Source organism: Camelina sativa, chromosome 6, assembly GCF_030686135.1.
Source record: "Camelina sativa cultivar CO46 ecotype springtype chromosome 6, ASM3068613v1".
NCBI classification, from domain to species: domain Eukaryota; kingdom Viridiplantae; phylum Streptophyta; class Magnoliopsida; order Brassicales; family Brassicaceae; genus Camelina; species Camelina sativa.
In genome coordinates this window covers 26,639,956-26,667,619 of record NC_141885.1, presented here as the reverse complement: position 1 = coordinate 26,667,619, position 27,664 = coordinate 26,639,956, and the positions used below count along the sequence as shown (strand labels likewise).

The 27,664-nt window shown below is 35.1% G+C and overlaps 8 protein-coding genes and 1 pseudogene across 12 annotated transcripts; 3 read left to right on the top strand and 6 right to left on the bottom strand.

Annotated features, from left to right (window-relative positions):
- Window positions 1-430: 430 nt before the first annotated feature.
- LOC104793308 (protein IQ-DOMAIN 14) lies at window positions 431-4,192 on the bottom strand. 2 transcript variants are annotated; one of them, XM_010519647.2, is made up of 6 exons: window positions 3,655-4,192; window positions 2,991-3,068; window positions 2,782-2,879; window positions 1,771-2,664; window positions 1,346-1,675; window positions 431-1,268 (listed from the first exon to the last, which is right to left on the bottom strand). In XM_010519647.2, exons 3-6 carry the CDS (start codon window positions 2,854-2,856, stop codon window positions 585-587), a joined length of 1,983 nt encoding a protein of 660 aa, XP_010517949.1. In that variant the 5' UTR covers window positions 2,857-2,879; window positions 2,991-3,068; window positions 3,655-4,192; the 3' UTR covers window positions 431-584. The 2 variants fall into 2 exon arrangements, with proteins under 2 accessions (XP_010517949.1, XP_010517950.1); XM_010519648.2 differs by having other exon boundaries at window positions 2,991-3,087; window positions 3,655-3,988.
- A 1,687-nt stretch (window positions 4,193-5,879) lies between these two features.
- On the bottom strand, window positions 5,880-6,819 carry LOC109133383 (major pollen allergen Ole e 10-like). Its single transcript, XM_087454893.1, has 4 exons — window positions 6,674-6,819; window positions 6,494-6,519; window positions 6,172-6,412; window positions 5,880-6,071 (listed from the first exon to the last, which is right to left on the bottom strand). The coding sequence occupies exons 1-4, from the start codon at window positions 6,798-6,800 to the stop codon at window positions 6,037-6,039; spliced, it is 429 nt and encodes a 142-aa protein (XP_087311019.1). The 5' UTR covers window positions 6,801-6,819; the 3' UTR covers window positions 5,880-6,036.
- Window positions 6,820-7,726: 907 nt separating this feature from the next.
- LOC104793307 (glucan endo-1,3-beta-glucosidase-like) lies at window positions 7,727-8,732 on the bottom strand (annotated as a pseudogene). The gene is made up of 4 exons (XR_015560345.1): window positions 8,575-8,732; window positions 8,334-8,362; window positions 8,001-8,240; window positions 7,727-7,908 (listed from the first exon to the last, which is right to left on the bottom strand). The product of XR_015560345.1 is annotated as a glucan endo-1,3-beta-glucosidase-like (transcript).
- A 1,457-nt stretch (window positions 8,733-10,189) lies between these two features.
- On the bottom strand, window positions 10,190-11,059 carry LOC104793306 (glucan endo-1,3-beta-glucosidase-like). Its single transcript, XM_010519646.3, has 4 exons — window positions 10,975-11,059; window positions 10,848-10,876; window positions 10,519-10,759; window positions 10,190-10,431 (listed from the first exon to the last, which is right to left on the bottom strand). Exons 1-4 carry the CDS (start codon window positions 11,027-11,029, stop codon window positions 10,397-10,399), a joined length of 360 nt encoding a protein of 119 aa, XP_010517948.1. The 5' UTR covers window positions 11,030-11,059; the 3' UTR covers window positions 10,190-10,396.
- A 558-nt stretch (window positions 11,060-11,617) lies between these two features.
- LOC104793305 (protein THALLO) lies at window positions 11,618-15,631 on the bottom strand. 2 transcript variants are annotated; one of them, XM_010519643.3, is made up of 16 exons: window positions 15,311-15,631; window positions 15,108-15,202; window positions 14,933-15,008; window positions 14,638-14,792; window positions 14,382-14,528; window positions 14,149-14,288; window positions 13,952-14,039; window positions 13,648-13,827; window positions 13,365-13,517; window positions 13,202-13,264; window positions 12,948-13,093; window positions 12,735-12,843; window positions 12,371-12,642; window positions 12,225-12,288; window positions 12,047-12,115; window positions 11,618-11,959 (listed from the first exon to the last, which is right to left on the bottom strand). In XM_010519643.3, exons 1-16 carry the CDS (start codon window positions 15,408-15,410, stop codon window positions 11,828-11,830), a joined length of 1,989 nt encoding a protein of 662 aa, XP_010517945.2. In that variant the 5' UTR covers window positions 15,411-15,631; the 3' UTR covers window positions 11,618-11,827. The 2 variants fall into 2 exon arrangements, with proteins under 2 accessions (XP_010517945.2, XP_010517946.2); XM_010519644.3 differs by having other exon boundaries at window positions 12,948-13,090.
- Window positions 15,632-15,687: 56 nt separating this feature from the next.
- On the top strand, window positions 15,688-17,234 carry LOC104793304 (signal recognition particle 14 kDa protein). The gene is made up of 5 exons (XM_010519642.3): window positions 15,688-15,801; window positions 16,120-16,193; window positions 16,371-16,464; window positions 16,571-16,680; window positions 16,955-17,234. Exons 2-5 carry the CDS (start codon window positions 16,191-16,193, stop codon window positions 17,114-17,116), a joined length of 369 nt encoding a protein of 122 aa, XP_010517944.2. The 5' UTR covers window positions 15,688-15,801; window positions 16,120-16,190; the 3' UTR covers window positions 17,117-17,234.
- A 5-nt stretch (window positions 17,235-17,239) lies between these two features.
- Window positions 17,240-18,964, bottom strand: LOC104793302 (uncharacterized). 2 transcript variants are annotated; one of them, XM_010519641.3, is made up of 4 exons: window positions 18,735-18,964; window positions 18,210-18,526; window positions 17,818-18,075; window positions 17,240-17,733 (listed from the first exon to the last, which is right to left on the bottom strand). In XM_010519641.3, the coding sequence occupies exons 2-4, from the start codon at window positions 18,483-18,485 to the stop codon at window positions 17,419-17,421; spliced, it is 849 nt and encodes a 282-aa protein (XP_010517943.1). In that variant the 5' UTR covers window positions 18,486-18,526; window positions 18,735-18,964; the 3' UTR covers window positions 17,240-17,418. The 2 variants fall into 2 exon arrangements, with proteins under 2 accessions (XP_010517943.1, XP_087310096.1); XM_087453970.1 differs by having other exon boundaries at window positions 18,210-18,522; window positions 18,735-18,920.
- Window positions 18,965-19,339: 375 nt separating this feature from the next.
- On the top strand, window positions 19,340-21,249 carry LOC104793301 (endochitinase At2g43620). Its single transcript, XM_087454892.1, has 2 exons — window positions 19,340-19,892; window positions 20,655-21,249. The coding sequence occupies exons 1-2, from the start codon at window positions 19,433-19,435 to the stop codon at window positions 21,047-21,049; spliced, it is 855 nt and encodes a 284-aa protein (XP_087311018.1). The 5' UTR covers window positions 19,340-19,432; the 3' UTR covers window positions 21,050-21,249.
- A 4,262-nt stretch (window positions 21,250-25,511) lies between these two features.
- On the top strand, window positions 25,512-26,998 carry LOC104793300 (endochitinase At2g43610-like). Its single transcript, XM_010519638.2, has 2 exons — window positions 25,512-25,994; window positions 26,355-26,998. The coding sequence occupies exons 1-2, from the start codon at window positions 25,550-25,552 to the stop codon at window positions 26,747-26,749; spliced, it is 840 nt and encodes a 279-aa protein (XP_010517940.1). The 5' UTR covers window positions 25,512-25,549; the 3' UTR covers window positions 26,750-26,998.
- The last annotated feature ends 666 nt before the right edge of the window (window positions 26,999-27,664 follow it).

Sequence of the window (27,664 nt, the reverse complement as noted above, 5' to 3'; positions counted from 1 at the left end):
CCGGCGAAATCAGGAATCAATGGAGACTGGAAACATTCCACAGGCAGAAGAAACGCCGACTTAAATGGGCTTATTATGGCCCAATAGATAGACAAGAGGCCCCTAAATCATACTTTAAGCGCAGAGGGGGTATTTCGTTATTTCTTGTAATAAGATTGGAATTGAGAAAGCTGATGTTAGAACGAAGCTATGTGTGATGATTTTTTTTTTTTTTTTTTTTTTTTTTTTTGAACAGCCGACCTTAGCTCAGTTGGTAGAGCGGAAGACTGTAGTCTGTGTGATGATGATCTTGTTCATACGTTTCATCTGAATCTAGTCTTAAGATACTTTGTGTTTTGTTCTAGTTTCTACCCAACAGATTTAGGTCTTGAATCATATCTTACGTGACATTTTACGCTTTTGAATTGTATTACCAAGTCTCATGCCCATATGAGTCTTAAAAAGTTCTACTTCAAACCAAATCCTCTGTTGTTGTTTTTGTTTTACCTTTTTATTATGTTACAACACTCAAAATCAACACCACCAACCTTAAGTGAAGCAAAAGCAACAAAATAAGGAAAAAAAAATGTTCAAATCAAAAGAGATCACACAAATCTGTTAAATTCCTTTCTCCCAACTGTCGAGGCAGAGGAACCAATGCTCAAATTTCCTACTGATTTAAGTGTCTTGTGTTTCTCAAGAACCACACCTCCAGGTGAACCAGGACCCCTTTGGCTGCTGCTGTTGCTCATGACCAATGACCCTTTGTTCCATCTAAACGTATCGAGACCTTGCTGTTGTGTAGGGGGAAACGACATTCTCCTCTTCTCGCTGATAGGTGTACCCATCACTCTCTCCTTTGGATTGCTGTTTGGTCTAACTTTTGCCTTTGCAGAGACTGTTGGAGCCATGTAACTCGGGAACGGAGGGCAGCTTGTGAGGCTGTCATCATCCTTGAATGGAGAATCTTGACCTCTTATTAGTCTTCCACTCGAGTATCTTGATGTACCACTGTGGATGTGTCTGGATGGAGTGAGCAGTGTAGATCTCGACGACCTGGGTGTTGAATTGTCAAAGTGGTTGTCAAGTCTTGTATGGTGTTTTTTGCTTGACTGAGACAGAGGACTTGGACAGAGTCTTGATGGTGTTAGCCTGAAATCTCTTAATTGTTGGTTATAGCTCGGTGCAGGACTAGCAAGAGGATTCTGCCGGTCCGCCCAGTTCCACCATTGAGGGAACCCACCTGAAGAACGATTCTCCTGAGTAGACTTGGGACTGTTTTTCCACAACTGCACATAGATAGAGACGTTAGCAAAAACTGCATCAACATGATGATGGCATGAGGAAGGAAGGATTGAGTATTTACCTTGCGAGAATATGCATAGGCCATGGATCTTTCTCTCTTGATGATAGCCTCAGTTTTTCTCAGTGATCTTGCATCCCTTTCCTCTTTTGTCAGCACACTGTCATCCCAATTATCGTTACCAGCTTCAGTTGCAGCCCATTTGGCTTCATCTTTCTCTACCTGAGCTTGGTTTTCCAACATTTTGATGCGACGTGACTGGATCTGGGATTGAACACGGACCACTTGCTGCATGTACTTCATTGCATTTATCGTCTGCCGCTTCACACTGTATCCTCTCACCACTCCTTGAAGCCTGACTAGACCTTTAAGAGCTCTGAAACTCTTCCTTGCCTGTTTCACTCTCAAGTCAGTAACTTCCTTGTCTCGGACATAGAGGCTAATGTAATGTGCAAATATTGAAACAGAAACTTAATGCGTACACGTACCATGAAACCTCTGAAAGCTCCTTGAATCTTTGTTGCAGAAGCATGTTGGACCGAAAGTGTTGGCTCTGGTCTATGCACAATCTCCCGTCGCTGAACAGTTCTAGGCGAAACCGCTCTTGGAGAAGGGAGCTTAGGCGTAGTGGGTCTTGGAGCATCTATTCTTGGTGGGTCTGATCTTGGAGAAGGTGGCTTAGGCGTAGTGGGTCTTGGAGCTTCTAATCTTGGTGGCTCTGCTCTTGGAGAAGGTGGCTTAGGCGTAGTGGGTCGTGGAGCATCCAATCTTGGTGCTTCTGCTCTTGGAGAAGGTGGCCTAGGCGTGGTAGGTCTTGGAACATCCAATCTTGGTGGGTCTGCTCTTGGGGAAGGAGGCTTTGGCGAAGGAGGTCTTGGAGTGTCCAATGTTGGTGGCTCTACTCTAGGAGAAGGTGACTTTGAAGAGACGGCTTGTGTGGAGGCACCACCTCTTGGTGAACTTGGTCTTGGAGAAGGAACACTGGGAGGGGTAATTCTCTGAGAAGGAACTCGAGTAGAAGCAGGCCTTTGAGGATGAGCATTGACAGAGGCTGATGCTGGCTTTGATCGATCAAGGGGTTTTGGCGAAAGAGATCTTGGAACTTCAGCTCTAGGAGAAGGTGGCTTTGGCGAAAGGGATCTTGGAACTTCAGCTCTAGGAGAAGGTGGCTTTGGAGAAGCAGCTCGTGGTGAGGCAACTCTTGGAGAAGCAGGCCTCAGAGGAGGAGAGACTGAGAATGGATTTGGTCTCTCAGGAGTAGGAGGCCTGAAAACAAGATTATGATCCCTTGCAGCCTCGCCCAAGATCTTTTCAATACTACTAGGCTCTCGCTTCCCAAAACCTTTCTTCCTTTTTTCTTTTCCACTCTTTATCTGTGTTTCCTGTTGCAAGCAAAAATGGTCACCAAGAGCCAAAAAAGTAACTCATCAGAAAACTCCTTAAAAACCAACATCTTTGCAAGCTAAGTAAACGTTTCTTTTAGAGCAAAACAAGCTTACACTGCCAAGCTTCTCTTTGGAATGTGGACTAAAAACCCTTTTGATTGCAGAAAACCAACTTCCTTTCTTCACCATTTTTCCAACATTACTTTCCTTACCTGTCGTCACACAATGGAACAGAAGACCACAACCTTTGTTTTAAAGATCTATGCATGGAGAGTTTTAAGACCACTACAGCAGTGTATTTGCTCATCAGAAGCATTTCTTACCGAGATAGATGGATAAGATTTTGGGAAAAGGCGCAAAGTAGCATGATTGCTCTGTAGCCTAAAAAAAAAAACTCTTACCTGCATGATCCAAAAGAAACTGCAGTTAAAAGACAAAATGAAAGAAAATCAAAGGCAGATCCAAAGAAACTCAAATACAGAAACTGCCAAAGAGAAGGAAAGAGAGAGAGAGAGAGGTGTTTTTGAGTTTGTTGAGCTTCCATGAAAAGGAAGTTTTAACTTTTTGACAAATCTTAGCTCAACTCTTTAGAGTAGGTGAACTAACTAAATCAACACAAAACTTGCTTGCTCTATTGCAACAAAGAGAGAGTGAGAGACACACACAGAGACAAAGAAGACAGCTTGTAAAATTCTCAAATTTAATATGCAGAATAATATTAGAAAACTGAAAAAAGTTTCAATTTTGCTTAAGAGAATTTTACTCAGAGAACAAAAACAAGTCACAAGTGAGTTCTCTCTCTCTCTCTCTCTCTCTCTCCCCCTCAAGTATCATGTGTTTTGTTTCACATCCCAACAAGAGTAGAGACACACAAAGAACAAGAAAAGACAGATCTTTTGAAACAACCCAGAAAACCAGAAAGTGAAAAACTATAAAATCAAGAAACAGAACTACCTTTCATATCACTAAGCAACACGAATTACTAACCTCGAGTCTGAAGTTTTTTTGTAGCTTTCCCCTTCTTCTAAATCTTCTCAAAAGAAACTAGGAAAGAGAGAGAGAGAGAGAAAGAAGCAAGGGGCAGAGAAGAAAGAACTCTTGTCTGGTAAATGTCCCTTTTCTCTTTTGTCTATCCTCTCCTCTGCTTGCTTCCTCTCTCAGCTCTCATATCTTTCTAACGCACAATAAAGAAATAGTATTTTAAGAAACATTAATTAGTCTTCTACATAATCCTTTTTAGTAGTGTTGTGTGTGTGGGTAAAATGACTTTGAAAATGGTTGAAAAGTCTGCAACTTTGGATCTGGGTCTAGTTGGTATGCCAATGTAAATTTTGAAACTTTTTTTCCTTTTTGCTGTTTTTGTTTCTCTTACTACCTTTTTGGATTTAATCAAATCGATTTTACCATCATGAAGAGAGAGAAAGAGTTGTTCACTTTATCACTCAATGTTGGCTATTTTACTTAACCACAAAACTCATCCCTAACCAAACAACGGTAACACAATTTTCTTAGTGGACTTAAATATGTTAGATTAGTAGATTTTCTTGGATCATAAATAGTGTTTTATATGGAGACTTCTTGATAACTTTTCATTTTCTCCAAAAGTAGAAAACAACTGATTTAACTTTTTATTTCCTCCAATTCATATGACATTTATTTTTTTTGTGGTTATTTTTAACCATTTCTTCAGTTTAAAAGACGTGAAGTTGAACTGTAGTTTTCAGTGTTACCATGAAAATAATTATTGAATGTTTTTTCTAGCTAATAAAGATATAACTGAAGAGATGCAACATGAATTTTCTAAATTTGTTTTAAGCTACCTTTTGTATTTTTTTTTAAAGAAAATAAAGACGTCATAGTTGCATAATTAAAGAAACATAAAGCTTTCCTATTATAATCAAAGACAGCAACAGAAAGAAAAGCAGAAGCAGGTCTCAAAGAAGAACTATGCCCATTATTATCGTTTCTTAAGTATATTTTTGTTCCTGTCCCCGCCCAAAGAGTATATATATATTTTGTAGAATTTTTGATATATTTTTAAGTTTAGTGGAGAGACCCATTTTGATTTGTTTATTTTATCCGGTGTATAATATACAAATCATAATTAGGACAGTCGCTTTTAAATTTTTTGTAAACGACCAACAAAAATACTTTTAGTATGAGTTTTTTTGTTTGGTATCGACAGAATCTGATGAAATTTTCATAGACGAGGTTGATTCTCTTTGTTGTCTCTCATGACCTACGCGCTCACATCTCGCGTGTGGTCGTCTCACTTTCTTGCCGTCATTAATTTGTGCAGTACTTGCCAAATGTGTTAGTTCACGTGACATGGACCAATCACTGTTCTCCTCTTGGACATGTTGGGGTTAAAGTGGAGTAGTATTTTGAACTTATTAGAGCCGAGGCAGCGTGGCTGTACTAGTGTTGTTTCATGACTTCATGTTATGGGGCGGGATAAGGTTTCTTCTCAACAAGACTCGTCCTAGCTAGTTATTGGTCTAGACATGCGAATCAAATGTATCGAATTACACGGTACCAAGTCCACGGACTTGGGAAACATAATTTACTTATTCGGGTGTTAAAAACGCATATAGTTTTATTTTAACTTTGGAATACACTACAATTCAAAGCAAGAATATTAAAAAATATTTCAACTAATTAGTGATAAGACAAGACTTCTTCCCACATTCATTCCCACTAATAACCCGTCGTCTTCGTATGCGGCCACATTTGCTCGTGTGTGTGACTTAATTATTAAATTTTCATAATTATAAGACCTAACCTAACCCTACCTATATATGATACCATCATATATTCTTATGTATAAGGGGATACCCAACATAGATTATCTTTGGTTGATATGATGCTGATATATAATTGACCTCAGCTGATAATTAATAAAATTAGGTGATCTATCTCATAAAACCACAACAACATAACGTTATGTCATATGGTTTACTAAAAAGAACACAGTTAAGACTTTTATGATAACCGTAGAAAACTTTTTAATGTGTGTAATATATGTGTTAGCCTGTTAGGTTTTGCTGGTAAGAATATAAAACTATAGTATTACTTTACATCTATTTAGGCAAAAACATTAAAGAATTCACATCTAACGTATATGTATTTATTTATGTAGCATAACCAAATCAAATATAGTTAAGTTTATTAATTGGTATTATATTTATATACTAATGCAGAGTTAGATGAAGTATCGTTGAAATTATATTTTATTGCTTTGACAATGACATTTAGACTCAAACATTTAGCTGTTGAAAAATCGAAACATCAAAACTTCAAATAATATTAACTATAGAATTTCAAGTACGGTCCTCTATCTTCTTGCAACAAAGCCGAAGCTTCATATGTTTACTTATGAAATGTATAAATGCAATTTCCGTAGCCTGTAAATAAGAAAAAGTTCATTTGAGATCAGACCAAAAAAAAGTTAGATAATTGTTTAGACTTTAGAGAAAAAAAAAAAAAGATGAAAAGGAAACTCACTAGGATCAGTTACGCTAATGAAACCAGAGCCTTCAAATTGGCAGTTCCAGAAATCTCTTCCTAGAGTTTGGTAGTAAAGATTCATGGCAACAGAAGCAGTACTAATGAGACTATCTGGAGAATAACATGCACCTCCTTTCGATATAATCTTACAATCGACTTTCGAACACGCGTAGTCTATGTTTTGTTGAAGTTTATTGGTAGCCGTAGAAGGTTTAGCAACACACCATTTTCCGGGGCTCTGTAACAAAAGATCAAACTCAAAGAGCATTATATATAACTTGTCTGTTTTCACTTAATTATGAGTAATCTAATTACTTACATCTGCCTTGACTTCCATGAAATTTCCTTTTGTAAGAAAAACATGAAAAATAAATACACAAAATTAAGATTTTGAATGATCTGTAACGTCCGGTCCGTATGCATCGCTACAATCGATGTATATAGATTGATCGATATTGTAATTATATATTAATCACACATGATGATTAGTTGTGATTACCTGACCAAAGAGATAAGAAGATGATGAAACAAATACATATTTGTGCTTTGGCCATGTTTGATTTTGTTTGACGTCTGAAACCTCCTCTACAACTTTGTTTAAAATTATAGGTTAACCCATTACCCATCTTTTATATATAGAGAGATTTGGAATAATTTGGAATAATATATATAAATTTTAAATTTTAATTATGAATTATATAAACAGAAAATTAAAATAATGCAGTATATTGTTTTATAGTAAATTTTCAATCATCTAGTATCTATAACAATTTATATATACAGATAAAATTTGTGATTTTTTGGTAATTTTAAAATGTTAGTTTTAAGACTATAATAGTTTGTGCCAAAAATTAGATATATTTTAAGCTAACTGTATGATATATATATCCCAGCATAATTAATATTAATGTCTATATAGTATACATTGAAGATGTCATAACACTGAAGATGTCATAACACTGTTACCATTCATAAACTGATTTTTATTATGGTTGTAAACAATTAATTTCAAAATGTTGTGTTTTAATCTTCTATTGAAATAGTGTAGTTTCAGCTTTTTCGATTTGAGAATGCGATCTACATTGAAAAGAATCGACCTAGTTCTTGGTTTAGTGTGGAGATATAGAACTCCGGCAGTTCCATTATATTTGATTACTTGCTCGGGAAAAAACGGTTTTACTAATATGTGATTAAAAAATGGATAAATTACTTTTTTTTTTTTTGAACGAAAGGATAAAAATGGATAAACTCCCTTGGAAAAAAATTTAAGCCACAATATTAAAATACTTCAAGATTATCAGCTAAAGTGACAAGACAAATCGTCAAATCTTCTTCCCACTAAAAAAAACTCGTCTTCACATGCTGTCACATACTCACAATTGCTCGTGTATGTGATCTAATAATATACGTGTATGTATGTGTTAATTAGGTTTCGCTGGCAAGAAAACTCACATCTAACGAATGTATGTACGTATTTATGTAGCATAACTAAATCAAATATAATTAAGATTATTGGTATTATATTTTTATTAATACTGAGGTAGATAAAATGTTGATAAAATTATTATATTTTATTATTTTGATAATGACATACACATATCAAGACTCAAGAAAGATCAAAACTTCAGATAAATATAAAATTTCAGGTACGGTCTTCTATCTTCTTGCAACAAAGTCGAAGCTTCATAATTCATATGTTTTACTTACGAAATTTATAAGTGCAATTTCCGTAGCCTGTAAATAAGGAAAAAAAAATTGATTTAAGTTTAGACTAAACAAATTAAAGTTACATAACTGTTCAGAGCAAAAAAAAAAAGGAAACTCACTAGGATCAGTTAGCCAATGAGACCAGAGCCTCCGAAATCGCAGTTCTCAAAACGTCTTCCTTGAATTTGGTAGTAAAGATTCATGGCAACAGAAGCACGACTGATGAGACTATCGGGAGAATAACATGCACCTCCGTTCGATATGATCTGACAATCGATTTTCGAACAAGCGAATTTTATGCTTTCTTGAAGTTTATCATAAGACGTAGAAGGTTTAGCAATACACCATTTTCCGGAGCCCTGTAACAAAGAACAAACTCAAAGACCATTAATTATAATAAAAAAAAACAATTTTATGACTTGACTGCACTTATGAGTAATCTAATTACTTACATCTGCCTTGACTTACATGAAATTTCCTTCTGTCAGTAAAAAAAAAAAGAACAAAACACAAAAATAAAATATTATTACAGAACTTGGAAAATCTTACAATGAAATTGTGATTTTGAAATGATCTATAACGTTTGTATGAAAATCTTACAATCTATATACATCACTACAATCGATGTATATAGATTGATTGATAGATAGTAATTATATTAATCACACATGATGATTAGTTATGATCCCTTACCTGACCAAAGGGATAAGAAGATGATGAAACAAATACATATTTGTGCTTTAGCCATGTTGGATTTCGTTTGACGTCTGAAACCTCCTCAGCTCCTCTATAGCTTTGCTATAAACTAGGTTAACCCATCTCTTATATATATATATATAGAGAGAGAGAGATTTGGAATAATAAATAGAAATTTTTAATATTATGAGAGGATATATATGGTTGAGTATACATATGTATATAAATAACATACTTATTTTTCAAATCTTGCAAAATTTCTCATTATTATTAACAGATGTTGCATACTTGCTGATAGAATTATATTTAATTATTTATATTAAAAAGTGTTTTCAGTCACATTTTACCACATCAATTATATTTAACTATTAATAGTGTGTAACATAGTAAATTTTTACTCCTCTAGTATCCAAAACATTTAATGATTACAGAAAAGTTAGTGATTCTTTGGCAAATTTTAATTTTAGATTTTAAGACTATAATACTTTCTGCTAACAATTAGATATATTTTTAAGCTAATTTATATGATATATATCTCAACGTAATTAATATTAATGTCTAATATATATAGTACTTTAGTAGTACTTTTCTTTGTATATTGTGTAACTTTTAGTCTTTTATTTGTCAACTTTTTACAAATATTACTACCATTTATGTTTTATTATTGTTGTAGTTTAGAAAACATGTGTCAAATATCTTCGGTCGGCTAATATCATTTCTAACTTACACTGTTTTTTCTTACTTACTTTGGCAAGAAAATTAGAAAACGAAAAAAAAAAAGTTACAAAATTTGTCATAGTTACAATATATTCGAACATTTACTGAAAATGGTAAAATTATCAAAATCAAACCAAAACCCGAAAAATAAATATCTTGCTTTTGAAATACAAAAATAGGATATATATGGATTCGCTCGAACACCATTATATATAGAGCAAGAGGCTTCCGATCCTATCTTATGTCTCTTACTGGTATCTCCCAACTACAAAAGATTAAGGTTTTAGCCTTTTAGGATGTCTTTCTCTATTGGTTTAAGGACAGACACGCAAAATGTATGCAATAAAGAAACAGGAAAGACTGTTGTAATCCGGATTTTGGATTAAGAAGTAATTTCCCTACAAACATATATACATTCAAGATGCCATAACACTGTTCGTAATCTGATTTGTATTATGTTTGTAAACAATTTCAATTTTTTTCTTTCTGTTTTACTCCCTTACTAAAATCAAATAATCTTGTTCAGCCTTCCCGGTTACGAAAGAGGTTTACTTTGGAAAGAATCGACCTAGTTCTTGGTTTAGTGAGGAGATATATGAATGATTCATATATCTCTATTATCTTCTTGTTTATGGTATTAGGGAATAACTTCCTTTGTAACTTTTTAAACTTTGGTATCTTTGGATCTCCATTTTTGTACTTTGGTTTGGTTTGACTGAATGAAATAATCATGTGTTAGTCCAAGAAAAAGGAAAGAAAAAGATTACTTGTTCGGGAAAAAATGGTTTTAGTAATGATTGATGAAAAAGATGGATAATTGAACCTTGGAATACAATTTAAGGCACAATACTAAAAATACTTCAGTCTTTTCAGCTAAGGGACAAGACAAACCTTCTTCCCACTATAAACTCGTCTTCACATGCTATTGAATAAGATGATTTCCGATAAATTAGATTTAGTAATGGTTTTGACAACGATATAAAACTCAAATACTTAACAATTGAACCATTCAGACTCCAAAGTACTTTAGATATCATATATATAATATCAGAACTAGAGTTATTTGTTTTGTTTTGTAACCTATACGCAGCATTTACATGCTTTACTTATTAAACTGATATTTACAACATCCATAGCCTGCAAAAACAAACCAATAAATGAATTGATTTCACAAATCAAATAAACCAAAAGTTACATAATTGTTTAGAGTAAGAAAAAACTCACTAGGATCGGTTATGGCAATGAGACCAGAGCCTTCGAAATTGCAATTTCCAAAGTATCTTCCCTCAGCTTGGTAATAAAGATTCATGGCCACAGAAGCCATATTATAGAGATTATCTGGTGAATAACATGTACCCCCTGTCGATACGACTTGACAGTCGATTTTCGAACAAGCATAGTCTAACTTATTTTGAAGCTGTTTGGTCGTCGTGCCAGGTTTTGCCACACACCAATCTCCCTGGCTCTGCGACAAAGAAGCACACTCAAAATGTTATAAAAATCATATGATATTAAATTTGATTTCCTTTTACTTTCTTTCTCAAAGCATGTACCTGCGCATTGACTCTCACGAAACGTCCTGCTGTAATTGTAAATAAAACTGAAATTGTTAAAGAAGTTTGAAATTCTTACGATCAATTTAAGATGTTGCAAATAATCTTACACTGATGATTAGATTACCTGATGAGATGTATAACAAGATGATGAAAGAAAGACAAATATGTGCTTTAGCCATGTTTGATTTCGTTTGTCTCCTCTATGCGTTATAAAGATTATAATGGCTATAAATATGTAATTTATTGTATAATCCCGAAGTAATTAAGTATTTATCTTTAATATTGTCGTATAGTACTTTTCTTTATCAACAGACTCTTGTATTTGCCCAATTTTACAAAATTTTATTTATTAATAATAATTTCTTACAACACATGTGTAATATCTGAGATTTTTACACCTAAAGTTGTATCTAACTAGATTATTTATTTTAATTCAATTTATTGATCACAATCTAATTTTACATAAATCCGTTTATCCCACTTTTATAGTGAACTATAATGGTTTTGGGTAGTGACATTGTTTTTCCTTTAGCGATCAATAGTGACATTGTATTCGTATGGAAAATATTACTAGAAAACAAGGGGGAAAAATTAGTTAAAAATTTTCCCACAATCGTAGTAAATGGAATCACTCTCAATTTGGGACGAAGAGAAGAACACAATATTTGGCTTAGACTTTAGAGTTTATATCAATCTATTTGGCTGAAATTTTTATTAACTACTTACCTCTTCTGACTCTTAAGCATATTGAGTTTGCCTCCTTGAAGTTAGAAAAAACAAGTTTTTTCCTTCCTTAAAAATACAAATGTAAGACAACATGTTTAAACAAAAACATCAAAAATTGCAGAGCAATGATTTGCTTATGGTCTTCAAGAAGAGAAAATGAAAAGTAGAAGATCCAAAAAAAGAAGAAGAGATAATACAACAGCAAAAAGAAGCATGGAAATAGAGATAATTGGGGGATATAGAAGAGGAGGTTAGTTCTTGATTCGGATGCTCCGGCTTGTGTTGGGATTGATACCTCGAGTTTCACCTGCATATGGACCCGTTTGTTTCCTGATATCTCTGATCCGTCCTTTATTTCTCATGACTTTTTTCGCGTGCTTATCCTACAAACAAAAATTCAAGATCTTAAGGCAAACAAACAGGTCAAAGAAACCAACGTTGCAGAAAACAGCAATCCAAGATCGTCTTACCCGGTAGTTCTTTCTCGGGTTTTTACGATCCTTGTTGCGTTGCCGGGTCAATCCTCTGTTGCCTTGTATCTATGTTTTGGTGGAGATTTAAAAAAAGAGAGATGAAAAGGAACGTTAAACTACGGTGCTAGGTAGAGAAACAGATGATGTTTGTTGTGTGCTTTGGAAACATTGTAACCTGAGGTGTAATCAGTCGTTTTCCATCCACGTCTTCTGGTGCTGACGGAATCAAATGTGGTTTCCTGAACCAACACAAAACGTGTCATGGAAATGAACAACAGTACTAAACTATCTGAAAAAAAGGTTAATGTAGTGTATAACTACCTTGAATAGATCTCTGCTTTGGCAGCTCGTTTAGCTTCTTGCTTCTGTTTCACTTGTTTGTAAAATTCATCTTCTGATTCGCTATCATTATCAACCATGTCATTATTAAAACCATCGCGATCATTGTCTTCATCTGATGCAAATTCCCCACTTCCATTCCTGCCATCTTCCTCTGACTTCACACCAGCTCCAGCCAAAACTCTGAGCTCAAACTTCCTACGCCGTTCTCCAATATCATCCCTTTGCGGCAAATCATCATCTCCAGAAACAGTCTTCCAAGACAAAAAGGTGAAAAGATTTAAGAAAAAGAATAGCGTAAAAAGCAAAAGACAAATTTAACTTTCACATCTGCGATATATTTTACCTTGGGCTTCCGTTTGGTGGACACAAGCTTGGAGACTTTATTAGCTTTCACATCATGTGTGCTATTATTGTCTCCATCATCCACATAATCATCGAAAGTCTCCAGCTTCCTGGTTACATCCGAGATTGGAATATTAATAATACATCACAATCTTCAGAAAGGGACAACCGAATTCACCATATTAACAGTGTGATGAAAAAAAGAAGTTATTACCTATTATTAGCTAATTTCTGGCGTTTTTGAGCTTTATCAGACTTTGAGACAGTAGAACCAAGGACTCCATTGCTTCTAAGTTTTCCCTCTAGAGCAGCTCGAAGTTTTAACATTTGCTCACTTTGCATATCAACCTGATCATTCTGCTACAACGAAAGCAAATTTGTTCAAGTTAAACGAAAAAAAGTTCCAGTACGCAAGAGGTTGGGGGAGTTTTCTCTGATAGAATAGAAAATGCTTAGATTTGTATTCACCTGGTGCTTGCGTTTCTCTCCTTTTTTCTTCTTTTCTTCTCTCGCGTTGTCAATTTTCATCGGCTGGATAAATGGAGATCAGCAAGGTTGAATACAAAAGAAATTGTCGAACAACTAATAAGAGTTTAACTCGAGTGACAGCAAGTAAGATCCTAACTTCTACCTCGGCTATGTCCTGTGTGATTTTAACTACTGAATCAGAGACGGGTGAAGCGAGCTGGTCTTCTTTGACCACCTTTTGCACTGTTCCAGTAGCAATAGTTCTTGCTAGGGACTCCTCAAATCCAGGGGGAAGCTCTCCATCAAGTTTCTTCATCTAATTATAAACAAAAATAATATATTAGCTCAGCTGCTGTGATAAATTAATAAACACAGCTTGTATAGCATAGCAGTACAACATGTAAATTGTCGAGAGATTAAAAACGTAAAAGGGAACCTCACAGAACCTTATCTAATAAAACTTTGATGTCTACAATACGGGTCAGGACTGGATGATCACGGATGGGCTGCCCTTCAGCTTTGAGAAGAAGATAAAATGTTATAGATTGGCAATAGGCCAGTAGCAGAATCTGCTTAACCTCCAGGTACCTTGTCCCACCACTCAACGATATTTCTCCTTCCTTTAACTGCAAGGAGACATAATTGCATAAATTTTCTGGAGGAGTAACAATATAGTCTTTCAAACTGTGGTAATATAAAGTGACAATACAGAAGTCTATTAAAAAAAATTTGGAAGGTAAAGTGGTCTACCTTACTCATAACAGGATTTATCTTACTCTCAAGCTCTTCAACTGCATCGTTCAACTCGGACAAAAGCCCAACTATTTCCGGAGCAGAACTACACGAAAGACATTTCAGGTGAATATTAGTAAACATAATATGTATCACGATCTCATAAAGATATATTGAGCTAATGGAAATTTGAGAAACAGAAAACATCAAATTACCTAAGTACTACTTCCATTTGCTCTTTTTTTGACAAAGAGTTTATGTCTTTCTTGATCTCTTCAACATGTATGTCCGTATCACCCTTCTCTTTCTTATCTGTGGTGGATTTTGTAGCCTTCTTGCCTTTGACAGGAATTTCCTGCCAAATATAAACCAGAAAGATGTGTAAGTTAACTAAGCAACAAAGATAGAATCAACTACATGATAGTAATCGCTAACACCCATAGCCCACCTCCATGGTTAATTCTCTGTCGCTGTCATCTTCACTATCATCGTCTAACCCAGCATCAGCAGCTGTAATGGATTCAAGTTGTTCTCTCCGTAGTCTTATCACCTCCTCTTCTTCCGCTTTAAGGTCTTCATCATCACTTGATTGGAGCTTAAAAATCACACCAAACCAGATTAGCAACTTATGTAGAGTTTGTTTCAGAAAGAACAGATAATAACAAAAGGAAACTAGCCTATCAACAAACAATGACAATTCTTACCTCAAAATCAACATTATCAACACTATGGTATATGCCTCTCCTTCCACCCCATGTGATCTTTTTGTCTTCCTCCTCTTTCTCCTTATCATCATCATCAGCCATTTCATCATCACCATCACCAAACTTTTGCCTTAGATATTTCTTCTGCCTAATCACTGCACAATTAAGATTCCAATGAGAAAACGAATAAGGCACTCAAAACAAAAGGAGTAACTTTAGTAACACCGTATTATTAACGGAAGAGATGCAACAACAACAACATATGATAAGCATTAACATAAGAAGGCATCCTTACTTTTAGCGGTAAGTCCATTAGCAGACTCATCTTCGTCTTCTGTATCTTCATCCTCTTCACTTTCATCATCCACACCCTATTTAAAAGCCAAAGAAACCGAAATTAAAAGGGAGGCATTGCAACGAATTGGAGAAAAAAAAACAAATGCCTAGAAACATAAAAACCAAAAGCAAACCTTTAAATCAAAAACAGGCTGCACATCATCTTCATCCGAATCATCAGTATCATCATCATTAATATCCAAGGGAACAATATCCCTCTGTTTATGAACTGTGAACACACACACAAAAAAAAAAAAAAAAAAAAAAACATCAGAATCGATTAAGCTTCAGGAAACAAAACAAAGGACAATTTTTTATCAAGTGGGTAGAAACTTACAGGCGTCAATCTCGTCATCGAATTGGTCTTCGACGATATCTTTGCGGCTTTTCGAGCTTTTGCTACTACTTCTCTTCTGAGTCACTCCTTTTTTACCCATTGTTGTGCTGCAAAGTTAGGTTATGAGAAATTCAAAAGCCCTTCTCAAATTAGCGTTTAAACTTCACAAAGGTCAGCTCTGCGCAACACAGTTTCTACGACGGGAACAATTTTGGAGATTATCAATGGTGTCCGTCGACGAAGATGATCGAAGAAAGGTGAACGGACACCGATTAAAACCCTAATAAGGTTTTTACAATTTAACTGGGCCTAATAAAGCCCATTATTTATCGAAATAAGCCCAGCTTTAAATAACTCTATCGGGGAACCGAGGGTATATTCGTCTTTGACTTGCGGCGACTTCTTTTAACCGAAGAATAAATTGTTTCCTCCGGCCGGTGGTGGAAGCAGGAGAGATCGATCATACGGATTCGTCTTCTAGTCTCTCTCTGGTCAGTTGAATAGTTTCTTCTTCTTAGTTTGAATTCTGATTCTTCACATCTCGTTGTTCTTGAGCTGGGTTTTGTTGGCTATAATCTGGTTTTTAAACGCCTCCAAATTGTTGTAACATTGAATTCTATTGCTTAGATTTGTTCAGAAGCTTCGAATTGATTTAGAAATCTGAATGGCTTCGAGCAAAAAAAATTCAAATTGTGCTTAGAATTTTTAAGTTGCGTATTCGATTGATATCGACAAAGTTCAATTCAATCAGATCTACTATTGCTTTTCACTTGCATTGTGTTTATGGTTTCTTGTTTTTCCTCTCTCAGTGATCCAAGTGATAACAAGTCTTTACATTGCTTTGAAGCTCTGCTGAAACTAATCCATCTGAGGTTTAACAATGGTAAATTCTCGATCTTTATGCCATTTAACACAAGATAACGAATTTGTAAACATGTGAAGATTTTTGTGAGATTTGTTTTTATTCTTCGTTTTGTGTTTGCTGTGATTTGATTCAGCATTGACGCTACATTGTAGGATTCAATGCGTTTTTTGATGGCATCCTTTTTTGGTTTTGCAGGTTCTCTTACAATTGGATCCATTCCTCAATGAACTCACGAGCATGTTTGAGAAAAGCAAAGAGAAGGGTTCTGTGTGGGTTACTTTGAAAAGATGTAAATCTTGACACTATCTTGTCCCTCCACTTTTGTTATCTGGTTGTACTTGAAATATCTTTTCGAAGCTTATCTTATATGACCCTTTTTTTATTACTTGTGTCAGCATCTCTCAAGTCTAAGTTGCAGAAGAGGAAACTGAGCTCAGCTGGAGAATCCATTGAATACAGATGCCTTATTCGAGCTACTGATGGAAAGAAAACAGTCTCTACCTCGGTATGTTCTCTACTTAATATCTCAAGATATAGAACCATGTCTGTTTCCGTTGGAATTATCCCTTAGTAAACACCAACATACCCATTACTGGAGAGATTGTTTTTAACTGTCACTAGTCTCTCTGGATTATAGATAATAATGAATATAGGATAGCATTCTCTCTTAGCTCTCTACTCATCCTTCCTTGCACAAGTTCGTATAAATTTGATACTGGTCTGCGATCATTAAGACTAGTCCGAAACTAACTTGTTACAGTGCTTTCTTGTTTTGTAAGGTTGGTGCTAAGGATCACCAGAGATTTCAAGCATCCTATGCCACCATTCTTAAGGCCCACATGACTGCTTTGAAGAAAAGGGAAAGGAAAGACCGGAAGAAATCCACAGAAACAGAGAAGAAAGAAGGCACTTCAACAACCACTAAACCTAAGAAACTTTAATTTCTCCTTTTTATGTTTATCATATTGATTTTGCAATTGCTGGTTAAGAATTGAATTTTGAAAGGTATTGAAAGATCTCAAAGATTTTGAATTGTTACATCACAGATTTTGGCTTGCACTTGCTTTTCCCTCGAGCATGATGATCATGTATAATAATAATACCAGTTCCATAAACTGATTCTTAATTTCAAACATAAGCTGAAAACTGAGAAAAACCTCAATTGTTATTACGAATCTCTTCCTGTTCCTAACCTAGTAAGACACCTCACATAGTTGTGTAACAATGGCAAAAGTGCCACCAACTATTCATCAGGATTTGCATCCACATAGTCTTCATCAGGATTTGCATCCACATAGTCTCGATCAGAATTTGAGCCCACATAAGCCCTGAGGACACGTCTGTACTTGTCGGGGCTGTCATACCAGGTTGGCGTGTTGATGATCGCCTTTTCTAGCCAATACTCATCATACACTTTTTGCGTCGACATCTTCTCCAAAAATTCATTCCAACCATCCATGGCTCGGGTCAATCGAACAGTCTTAGGTTTTCCCATAAGAAACTTAATGTAATCCCTTGCAAGCTTGACCAATTCCTCCCCAGTGATAATGTAGGTGTACTGCAAAACAAGAATATCCAGTCAATGCAAGATACGATATACATATGAAGTTGGAATGTTTCCTGAGATTTGTGTGTCATTTACCAAAAAGGTGAAGCCTAAGGTCGCTAAAACCACTTGCAGGGTTTCATCTGCAATCCCAGCAAGACCACCGTCTTCTCCTCCTGACCCTTCAGGACGCTCCTCACCATTTCCACCACCGCCACTACTGCCTCCTCCACGTGGAGGAACGTTGCCGCCACTGTCTGTATCATAAAAATCTTTCTTCTGTATCTGCTCCCGCAACATATCTTCAACCGATTTCTTCCCCATAGCTTTCTCTATTGCTTTCCATGGTGATATCTGATAACAGAAGCCATTACAACAAATCATTGTGAACGAAATTAAAAAAACAACTCATCATCAAAAAACAGAACAGAGAAACATACACAAAAGGAAACACTCTCTGGTTAAAACATGAGTTAAAAGCATCTGACCTCGTCACTACTACCATCGGGTTTATCCTTCCCACCAAACAAGCATACAGCAGGACTCTGCTTCGATTTCACAGTAGGTGAACGACGACGCTGATGATTAAGAAGAGGGGAAAACTGAGTAGACACTGAAGCAGTAGCTCGAACCGCAAATCTGGTACGAGGGCAGTGATCAAAGCGTGGTGAAGACCTAATAGGTACACTGGAGATACAATTTGGTCTTGTTATCCTTGAAGAAGAGTAGGATGGTCGAAAACAATTAGCCTGAGTGAAGCTCATCTTTACCCCCCCCTCAATGCTTCTCTTAATGCAATCACTTCCTTAAACAAAACAAACAACGAACACAACTAATTAGAACCCAGCATTGACCTAAACAAAGATACTTCTGGGCATAGGCATGATCAGAATTTGGGTATGACGAAGGACGCTGTGACTAATCAAAATTCGATTATAAAGGCATTGGTTCGGCAATTATTAGGTAAGAACAATGAGCAGTTCCGGGAGAACATCATAAAAACGTAATCGTACCTCTTCGAAGCCTTGACGGACCGGAGAATTCGAAACCCTAGTATTCGCTTGGAGAGAAAAAAATTCGATTTTTTCCCCTTTTGCGTCCTGGAACAACGGAGTAGCTCAACTGTGTGTGAGCGGAGCAGGAGCCGATCGACAAAGTTTATCTATCTTCAAAGATGCAACACAACGACGTCGTTTTCCACTTGAGCCTCGATGGTTCTAGACGACTAGACCCATGGATTGGTAAGACTAAACCGGTTTAATTCAATAAGCTGGTCTAATACCGAGGCCGCTTGGGCTTTAGTTGACTATTTGCAAATTGCATTATCGATGTGTTTTGGTTTGGTTAATGTTGGGCCTTTTCTCTATCAAGATTTTAATTATGAGAATGATTTTAATCTCAGTAACTCGGTTGTTTCAAATTTTGATTATTCGTTTTTGATCTGACTTATATGACCGACAATAATATATCTCATAACGAAAAGAACAAAAAAAAAAAATGTATCATTGACTTATGTTTAGTGGTACAAAGGGGCATTGATGCATTGACTTTGACTTAGAAAAAAGACAATCAACAATCGTGAAAAATATCTAACATTGATCAATATATCATTTGCATTAGACCAAAATTGTACACTATAAATACATCCCACACACCTTCTTCATTCTTCACACATCTCTTACTCCTACAACACACTCCAAAACACAAAAATATGACTACCCAACGAGCAATGTTGAAAAACGCTTTCATCCTTTGTCTCTTCACCATAACCATTATGGCAAAAACCGTGTTTTCGCAACACTGCAGCACGACCGGATGTGCAGGTAACCTATGCTGCAGCAGGTATGGATACTGTGGAACCACAAACGCCTACTGCGGTACCGGGTGCCGAAGCGGACCTTGCAGATCCGGAGCCACACCTATCCCACCAAGTACTCCCAGTGGCGGTGGAGGCGGTCTAAACGCTGATCCTCGTGATACAATTGAAAACGTTGTTACACCAGCGTTTTTTGACGGTATCATGAGCAAAGTTGGAAATGGCTGCCCAGCGAAAGGGTTCTACACTCGCCAGGCCTTCATTACGGCCGCCCAATCGTTCGAGGCCTATAAAGGAACCGTCGCTAAGCGTGAGATTGCCGCTATGTTGGCTCAGTTTTCTCATGAATCTGAAAGTAAGTTCATTATAAATCTTTATAGTTTTACTACATGAATGCATGTACTAATTATTTACTTAAGAAAATAATGATTTTTAAGTATATTATTAGACACCATAATGTTTCTTGGTTAATTTAACAAATTTCTTTTATATTAATAATATGCATATATGTCTACTACACACTAAACTCATCTACAGTAAAACCTCTATAAATTAATAATGTTGAGACAATGAAATTCTATTAATTTATAAAAGGTTTTAATTTCTCGATAAATTAATAATTATTAATTTATAAAGAGATTTTTCTAATTTGGTAAAAAAGTTTTAAAGTAAGATTTAATCGTTATAATTAATATTTTTATAAAATCAATTAAAATGAAAATAACAATTATCATGTTTTGAAGATAGTACTCAAAGATTTTTATATAGTAAAAATATTTAAAATGAACTATAATAAAAATTAATGTGTATATATATACATATATTTAGATAATTTTATATAATTATTAATTTATATTATTGATTGGACCATATATTTACAAAGAATTTTCAAAAAAATATTATCTTATTATATTATCGAATTAGTTCCAACTTGGGACCGAATAAATTTATTAATTTATAGAGATTATTAATTTACCGAATATTAATTTATAGAGGTTCTACTGTATTACGTACCTCAATATTTATGATATTTAGTGTGTGAACAATATAATGATATTATCTTTGTAAATAACTTATCATCAGTTTTTAAATAACGATTATTTTACGTTATGCCAAGGTTTTTGCTACAAAGAAGAAATAGCTAGAGGGAAATACTGCTCACCGAGCACTGCTTACCCATGTACACCGGGAAAGGACTACTACGGTCGCGGTCCAATCCAAATCACGTGGAACTACAACTACGGTGCAGCCGGAAAGTTTCTTGGACTCCCTCTCTTGACTGATCCTGATATGGTGGCTCGTAGTCCAGAAGTTGCCTTTCAGTGTGCCATGTGGTTCTGGAACCTAAATGTTCGTCCAGTCTTGGACCAAGGCTTTGGAGCCACCACGAGGAAGATCAACGGTGGCGAATGCAACGGCCGACGTCCTGCAGCGGTGCAGAGCAGAGTAAACCATTACCTGGAGTTCTGCAATATGCTTGGGATCACTCCTGGAACAAGTCTTAGTTGTTAAAGATGGTAAATGCGGTTATAATATATGCCACGGTTTATAGTATGACGGTTGTCGTGCACGTGTGAGTTTATAACTAAAGATGTCGAATAAAAGATTATGCGGTGTATTCTAATGTACCAATGTGTTGTTTGTATCGGTTGTCATAGCATGAAGCATATATCACTATATCAGCCCATCCATAATAAACGTATTTACTAAAATTTGCAACTTTTAATTTTGGTCAATATATACCACTGCGAGTATTGAATATGTGCCTCAAAACATTTCTGCATAATTGACAATCAAAAAAGGTTAAAATGATTTGCAAATTTTTTCAATGTATGTATATATATATATATACATGCAGTAGTTTGAATTTTGAACTAAGGAACATATCTTAAAAATAACAAAATACTCCGAGAAAAATTGGTCCACACACACGATGAGCGTGGACTTACACATGAGAGCGTTTGTACGTAGACGCATCATAATTCATAACCGACGTAAAGAGGCCTCTTTCGACGACTTCTTATTTGTCTCTGTTCGCTCACAAGAGGACCCTCTTGGGCTTTTACCAGTGAAGACTCCTACTCTTTTAGATCATGATATCTAAGAAAAAAATTGATGTGCTGACAAAATTTGTATGTTTGAGTAGAATTGGTCATGATGTTTATTTTTGGACAGTAAAAGACTATTATAAAATTTTAAATAAATAACTAATAAAGTTTTGGGTAATGGTTATCTGTTTTGTAAAACACATTAAATGGCTACAGAGTATTTTTAGATCAAAAGGGGAATAGCCTTTCACAAAAGACCAAGAAACATACTTATGAACTCAGTTTGCAAAGGATATATAATTGTGATGTCGGATTCTTGCGACACGGGGGTTGTTGTCAGTGAAAACCAAGTTTCAAGCTAGTTTGGGTAAGCGTAAATGAAGGGATCGGAGGATGCTCTATTCCTTATGGTGAATTGAGTCTATATATATACTAAAAGTGCTAGAATTCTAGCTAGAAAAATGTATATGTGGAGTTGTTATGTAGGACTGATAATGAAAAAAAGAAAAAGACTATTGATTATTGAAATGATGTTACTAGCTTTTTTTTTCACTGAGTCTAGATATGATGAATACAAACCAAACAAAAAAAGATATGATGAATATACATAGTGTTTTATTTTAGTAATCACTTAACTTTGAAGTAGACACTAATCTAGTAGGAAAACTAAACATATATAAACTATATGAATGAAAAATGAACGGCACGGCATTTATCCAAAATTAAAACTTAATTTGATTACATAAAACAATTTTTTTTTATCAAATCACTTATATAAAGATAATATTTAGAGAGGAAAAAAACAGACAGTCACAGTACCAATTAGCATGACATAAAAAAAAAACAAAAAAAAAAACTCAAGATGAAACCCGAATTTTAGTAGAGTAATGCGAATTATGCGATAGTCAAGATAAGATTTGATTTGTGCATCGTGGAATCTTCATTAATATCATGATTTCAGATATAAAATTATGAATCGAAAGGCTGGATTTTTTTTGGTTATAAAAGAAAACATCACATGACTGTCAAAAAATAAGATAAAAGGATAATTTAAAATGGCCTCTCAGTTTAAGAAGAAGCTTCCTTTGGATCATATGGAGAATATGGAAAAACCGGAACCTTTTGTTTTTTGAAGGTAAAAGCTTCTCTCCTCTAGAATCGGCTTAGAAGATAAAACAAGATGTCAATGATTGGTTTATTGCCCAGGAGGTACAAAATGAAGTCGATACTACAACCTTACTACCGTGTCAGACAGATCCCGCTATCAGGTCTGTTTCTTCGTTTCCTTGGAATCCTCCGGTTAGAGGCTGGATAAAATGTAACATTGGTGTTTCTTGGTCAAAGAGAAATAGATTGGTTGGTGGTTCTTGGGTTTTAAGAGATAACACAGGGAATGTGTTACTTCATAGCAGGAGAGCTTTTAACAAGGTTAACTCTAGAGATGAGGCAAGTTTATGTGTCTCTGTTTGGGCAATAGAATGTATGCACAACCATAAAATGGAACATGTAATTTTTGCCTTAAAGGATGTGCAGCTTGTTGGTGCTGTTATACGACCAAATGCCTGGCCTTCCTTCCGCTACAAAGCATCGGAGATATGGAGAGTTCTGGGAAGAATTATATTTTGGAGACTTGTAATTGAAGATGCCACGGCAAATAGAGGAGCCACTCTCATTGCCAAAAGTGTAACTGAAGATTGTCACCTGCAATCCTATGTAGCGACTGGTCATCCCTTTTGGTTAAACAATTTTTTTGAGAATGAGAGGGTTTCTTAATCCTCTTCTTGTTTCAGTAGGCTTTTCTTTAATTTTTTGGGTTTTGGTATAGGGCTGATATCTCGAGGAGGCTTTTGTTTAGATTGTCCATCGGTTAAACGATTAAGTGTAGAAATTTAGGAAATCATATCTTGTAACATATGGACTTTATTAACTAATATATTCCTTCTGATGAAAAAAAAAAAGACTGTCAAAAAATAAGATAAAAAATAGTAGTAAGTTTACATCTTGAAAAAAAAACAAAAGAATTTACATGTGAGCATGTGACATGCTTTTGAGTTAGGGCCACGTCAGCGCATTCCAAGGACCCCCCTTAATTCGCGCTGAAGTAAACCTCTTTATTTGTCGTGACTCTCCAAAGTAAACGCCCCCTTTTTTTTCTAACGTTTTTTAGTCAACCCAACTTTTCGTTAATTACTACTTCCTCTCCTAAACGATGTTTTGAGATATTTTTTTGTCCCACAAAAATAAATTTCAAGAATTAATTATTAAAAATATTTAAAATTTTAAATTGTTATTGATTTAAAATTAAATAATATCTCTTTAATCAAAGAAAAAAATATATTTAAACTTAATAATTATTATTTAGTTTATAATGTATTAATTAGTTTGTAATGTTAACTAACATTATCATTAGGTGAAAAACTAAGATTATCATATTTGCAGATTCCTTGAAACTTGAAAACCTAATAGTATGTACGTGCTTATATTATAATCGATCGCATATTCGCCTCCGATAGGCATATAGACAATAATAATAACATAATATATATAACATCTACACCTGCATATTATAATAAGGATTCATGTACCTTAATTTCGAATCAATTGTATATAACATATGTTTTAGAAAAAGAAAAAAAAAAATCGAATCGCATATCTTTATTTTATACGTGGACCGTAAGTAAGTAATTTGTATGAATATATGCGGTTTTTTGCAAAATTGTTCAAACCAAAAACAAATTTATTCATGTTGATTATTGAACTCGACGATCGCCGGGCTAATTAATTAGTGTTCCAAATCATGGAGAAACCTATCAGATAGTATATTATATGGATAGTTCTATGTTTCCTAATTTGATATCCCCAGTAGTAAAGAATGGTTTTCGATTATTTTATAAATATATAGCCAAATTAAGTTGACCAACACATCTATGATCTATATCTAAAGTTTTACCTGTATCGTATCGCTTGGATTTACTCGTCGATGAAAAAGTCTTACACAAAATCTAACTTTTTGGATAATATCATACGTATAAGAAACTGGTTAACAGGTTTGAAACTATTGGAAATTTAGATAAAGCTTACACGATATGCTTATAATATTACATGGTCCAAGTTTGAATACGAGCTAAGGACTTGATGAGATTCTACAGCCTTCAAACAAAGCAACATATAGTATAATGTAATATACATCGTTAAGCAACCAATTATATTTACTTTCATGTCAATTACGTACGATTTACAGTTTATAGTTTTCTTCATCTCAATTATTCGACATGAAAAAAGAACTCGGAGATGAGTCTTAGTTAACAAATATGGAACGACAATGAATCGAGCTAATTGTTGTATACGCATGCATATACATTCATTCTTCTATTTTAGTTTATTATCCAAAAGTTTAGTATCAGAGTCCTTACATCTTTTAGAATTGGAATCAGTATGGTTTAATTAGTTTTTGTTTTCATCAAATTAGGTTCAAACTAAACAAAAAAAGCGGGGTCAATTATTTCTTTGGGAAAACTTTGTCTACGCCACAAAACTACCCAAGGTTTGGTTATTTTCATTGTTCTTAGTTTGACATATCAATATATATATATATTAAATAATTTAACAATATATTTTAAGATTTTAATCTCTCTTATTGGATGTTGGAGAAACTGAACCGACTCAAGACTTGTTAATTTTAAAAAAGAAAGATTATCTTCAAAACGATTTTATTATATTCGTTTCCGTCTCTTAGTCAATTCAGCTAAACGTTACGACCTAGTCCAATTCAAATCAGCATAGTATTTCTCCTTAATCACAACTACAAGAAAAGGAACGGGTCACGACTTATTCATTAAACATTTTTATAATTGACCAAAAGATAATTTAATATTTTCAATTTTACACTATAAATACTTCCACATATCATCCTCGTTTCTTCACACAACTCTCCCTCCAATACATTCCATCAAAGAAAAGAAAAATGGCGACACAAAGTGCGATTCTGAAAAATGCTCTCATCATTCTCCTCTTCACTCTAACCATCATGGCAGAAACCGCGTTTTCGCAAAACTGCGGTAAAACCGGATGTAAAGGCAATATGTGCTGCAGCAGGTGGGGATATTGTGGTACCACAAAAGCCTACTGTGGCACTGGGTGCAAGAGTGGACCTTGTAGCTCTAAACCTACACCTACTCCCAGTGGTACCGGCGGTCTAAACGCTGGTCCTCGTGGTACCATAGCGAGCGTTGTCACACCAGCGTTCTTCAACAGCATCATGAGTAAAGTCGGACGCGGTTGCCCGGCCAAAGGGTTCTACACTCGCCAGGCTTTCATTGACGCCGCTCAATCGTTCCCAGCCTACAAAGGAACTGTTGCTAAGCGTGAGATTGCCGCCATGTTGGCTCAGTTCTCACACGAATCTGGAAGTAAGTTCACCGTTTACTACATTCTCTCTTTTTTTTTTCACTCTTTTAAAATTATATTTCAGAAAATTTCTTCAAATAATTTTAAATTAAGTATTAATTTAAAAATATATATATATATATATATATAAACAAAACACACATAAATTTATGTAAACATCTCTGATTTATCCCTTTTGCATGAATAAACTTAATGTTGATAATTGAAGATAGTTATAGTGACTGGAAATTTTTCCTCATCAGATGGAAGGATATGCTATCTTCAGTATGGTGTTATAAAATGTTAAATTTTTATTTGGTCCTCTATTTGGATTTATTCTAATATTTGTTTGATATAAAATTTATCTTTTGGGTTATGTAAAGGTTTTTGTTACAAAGAAGAAATAGCCAGAGGAAGGTACTGCTCACCAAGCACAACATATCCTTGTCAACCCGGCAAGAACTACTATGGTCGCGGTCCGATCCAAATCACATGGAACTACAACTATGGTGCAGCCGGAAAGTTCCTCGGACTTCCTCTCTTGAAGGACCCAGATATGGTGGCTCGTAGCCCAACAGTGGCTTTCAAGTGTGCCATGTGGTTTTGGAACAAGAATGTGCGTCCGGTTATTGGCCAAGGATTTGGTGCAACAACAAGGAGGATCAACGGTGGTGAATGTAACGGTGGGCGTCCAGCTGCGGTGCAGAGCAGGGTTAACCATTACTTGGACTTCTGCAAGAAGCTTGGGGTCACTCCTGGAACCAATCTCAAATGTTGAAAACACTACTTGTTTATGTGGTTTTTTTTTTTTTTTAAATGTCGTGTGGATTAATAATGTCGTGTGGTTTAATAAAGGGAAGTCGAAAATACTAGAATAGATAAAATAATATGAGATTAGGAGGCATATTGTTTGGTTGATGTCTCCTAAGGTAATTGATACTGTGTGTTGTTTGTATCCCCTGTCATAAGTGATAAAAATTGGAATTGTTATCCAATAAACATATATATGGTTTCCCTGTTTTTCACACTCGACAAGTAGCATATAAGCAACGAAAAGTGCTTTTCTTGTATCATCAGACCTTTTCTTATTAAAGTTTAATAGAAAGAAAATAGAGTATTAGCCGAACGAACTCAATTGTGACAACAACAACAAAGAAAAAGAAAAAAAAAAATGAAGAAGAGGAATTAACGTTAGACTACATATGATCCGGTCATTGTTAACGGAACCAACGAGACTTGTGATCTATTCGGAGGAGCAACGAGACTTGTGATCTATTAGGAGGAGCAACGAGACTTAAGCCTTTTTTTTTTGGGGGGGGGGGGGGGGGGGGTCACTTGGTGATCTGAATCAAATTTTACTTTTTTTTTATGTAATGATTCTTTCATATTCCAAATGTTGATAAGTTGATATAATTTGCTCCATTTTCTGTTCTAAGCTGAAAGTCATAGGGATGGAACATTGATAACAAAGCAACAGATTGTCACGTGAAAGATTAATTTATTCTAGTTTTAGCTTCTAATAAGTCCAGGGTTAGTAGTTGACTTGTGAATTCTATAGTGTTCAGATAGTAGATCTAGTGAATTTAGTATATGTAGTCTTCACCAATTTTCTCGCAAAAGCTTAATATTTAAAGTACATAGAATATATAACTTCTGAATTTTTGAAAATAAAATGGTTTTATTAGTCATAAAG

Coding starts and splice junctions, on each gene's coding strand:
- LOC104793308 (XM_010519647.2), bottom strand. CDS start 2,856: ATGGTGAAGAAAGGAAGTTGGTTTTCTGCAATCAAAAGGGTTTTTAGT. Junction 2,665..2,781: donor CCAAAGAGAAGCTTGGCAGT/GTAAGCTTGTTT, acceptor TGCTTGCAACAG/GAAACACAGATAAAGAGTGG. Junction 1,676..1,770: donor GAGCTTTCAGAGGTTTCATG/GTACGTGTACGC, acceptor AGAGTGAAACAG/GCAAGGAAGAGTTTCAGAGC.
- LOC109133383 (XM_087454893.1), bottom strand. CDS start 6,800: ATGGGTAATGGGTTAACCTATAATTTTAAACAAAGTTGTAGAGGAGGT. Junction 6,520..6,673: donor CTTCTTATCTCTTTGGTCAG/GTAATCACAACT, acceptor TTCTTACAAAAG/GAAATTTCATGGAAGTCAAG. Junction 6,072..6,171: donor CATTAGCGTAACTGATCCTA/GTGAGTTTCCTT, acceptor TCTTATTTACAG/GCTACGGAAATTGCATTTAT.
- LOC104793306 (XM_010519646.3), bottom strand. CDS start 11,029: ATGGCTAAAGCACATATTTGTCTTTCTTTCATCATCTTGTTATACATC. Junction 10,877..10,974: donor CTTGTTATACATCTCATCAG/GTAATCTAATCA, acceptor TTACAATTACAG/CAGGACGTTTCGTGAGAGTC. Junction 10,432..10,518: donor CATTGCCATAACCGATCCTA/GTGAGTTTTTTC, acceptor TTGTTTTTGCAG/GCTATGGATGTTGTAAATAT.
- LOC104793305 (XM_010519643.3), bottom strand. CDS start 15,410: ATGGGTAAAAAAGGAGTGACTCAGAAGAGAAGTAGTAGCAAAAGCTCG. Junction 15,009..15,107: donor AGCCTGTTTTTGATTTAAAG/GTTTGCTTTTGG, acceptor GCTTTTAAATAG/GGTGTGGATGATGAAAGTGA. Junction 12,116..12,224: donor AACGACTGATTACACCTCAG/GTTACAATGTTT, acceptor ACCAAAACATAG/ATACAAGGCAACAGAGGATT.
- LOC104793304 (XM_010519642.3), top strand. Junction 16,465..16,570: donor GTGGGTTACTTTGAAAAGAT/GTAAATCTTGAC, acceptor TACTTGTGTCAG/CATCTCTCAAGTCTAAGTTG. Junction 16,681..16,954: donor AGAAAACAGTCTCTACCTCG/GTATGTTCTCTA, acceptor TTGTTTTGTAAG/GTTGGTGCTAAGGATCACCA.
- LOC104793302 (XM_010519641.3), bottom strand. CDS start 18,485: ATGAGCTTCACTCAGGCTAATTGTTTTCGACCATCCTACTCTTCTTCA. Junction 18,076..18,209: donor CCGATGGTAGTAGTGACGAG/GTCAGATGCTTT, acceptor TTCTGTTATCAG/ATATCACCATGGAAAGCAAT. Junction 17,734..17,817: donor CCTTAGGCTTCACCTTTTTG/GTAAATGACACA, acceptor CTTGTTTTGCAG/TACACCTACATTATCACTGG.
- LOC104793301 (XM_087454892.1), top strand. CDS start 19,433: ATGACTACCCAACGAGCAATGTTGAAAAACGCTTTCATCCTTTGTCTC. Junction 19,893..20,654: donor GTTTTCTCATGAATCTGAAA/GTAAGTTCATTA, acceptor CGTTATGCCAAG/GTTTTTGCTACAAAGAAGAA.
- LOC104793300 (XM_010519638.2), top strand. CDS start 25,550: ATGGCGACACAAAGTGCGATTCTGAAAAATGCTCTCATCATTCTCCTC. Junction 25,995..26,354: donor GTTCTCACACGAATCTGGAA/GTAAGTTCACCG, acceptor GGTTATGTAAAG/GTTTTTGTTACAAAGAAGAA.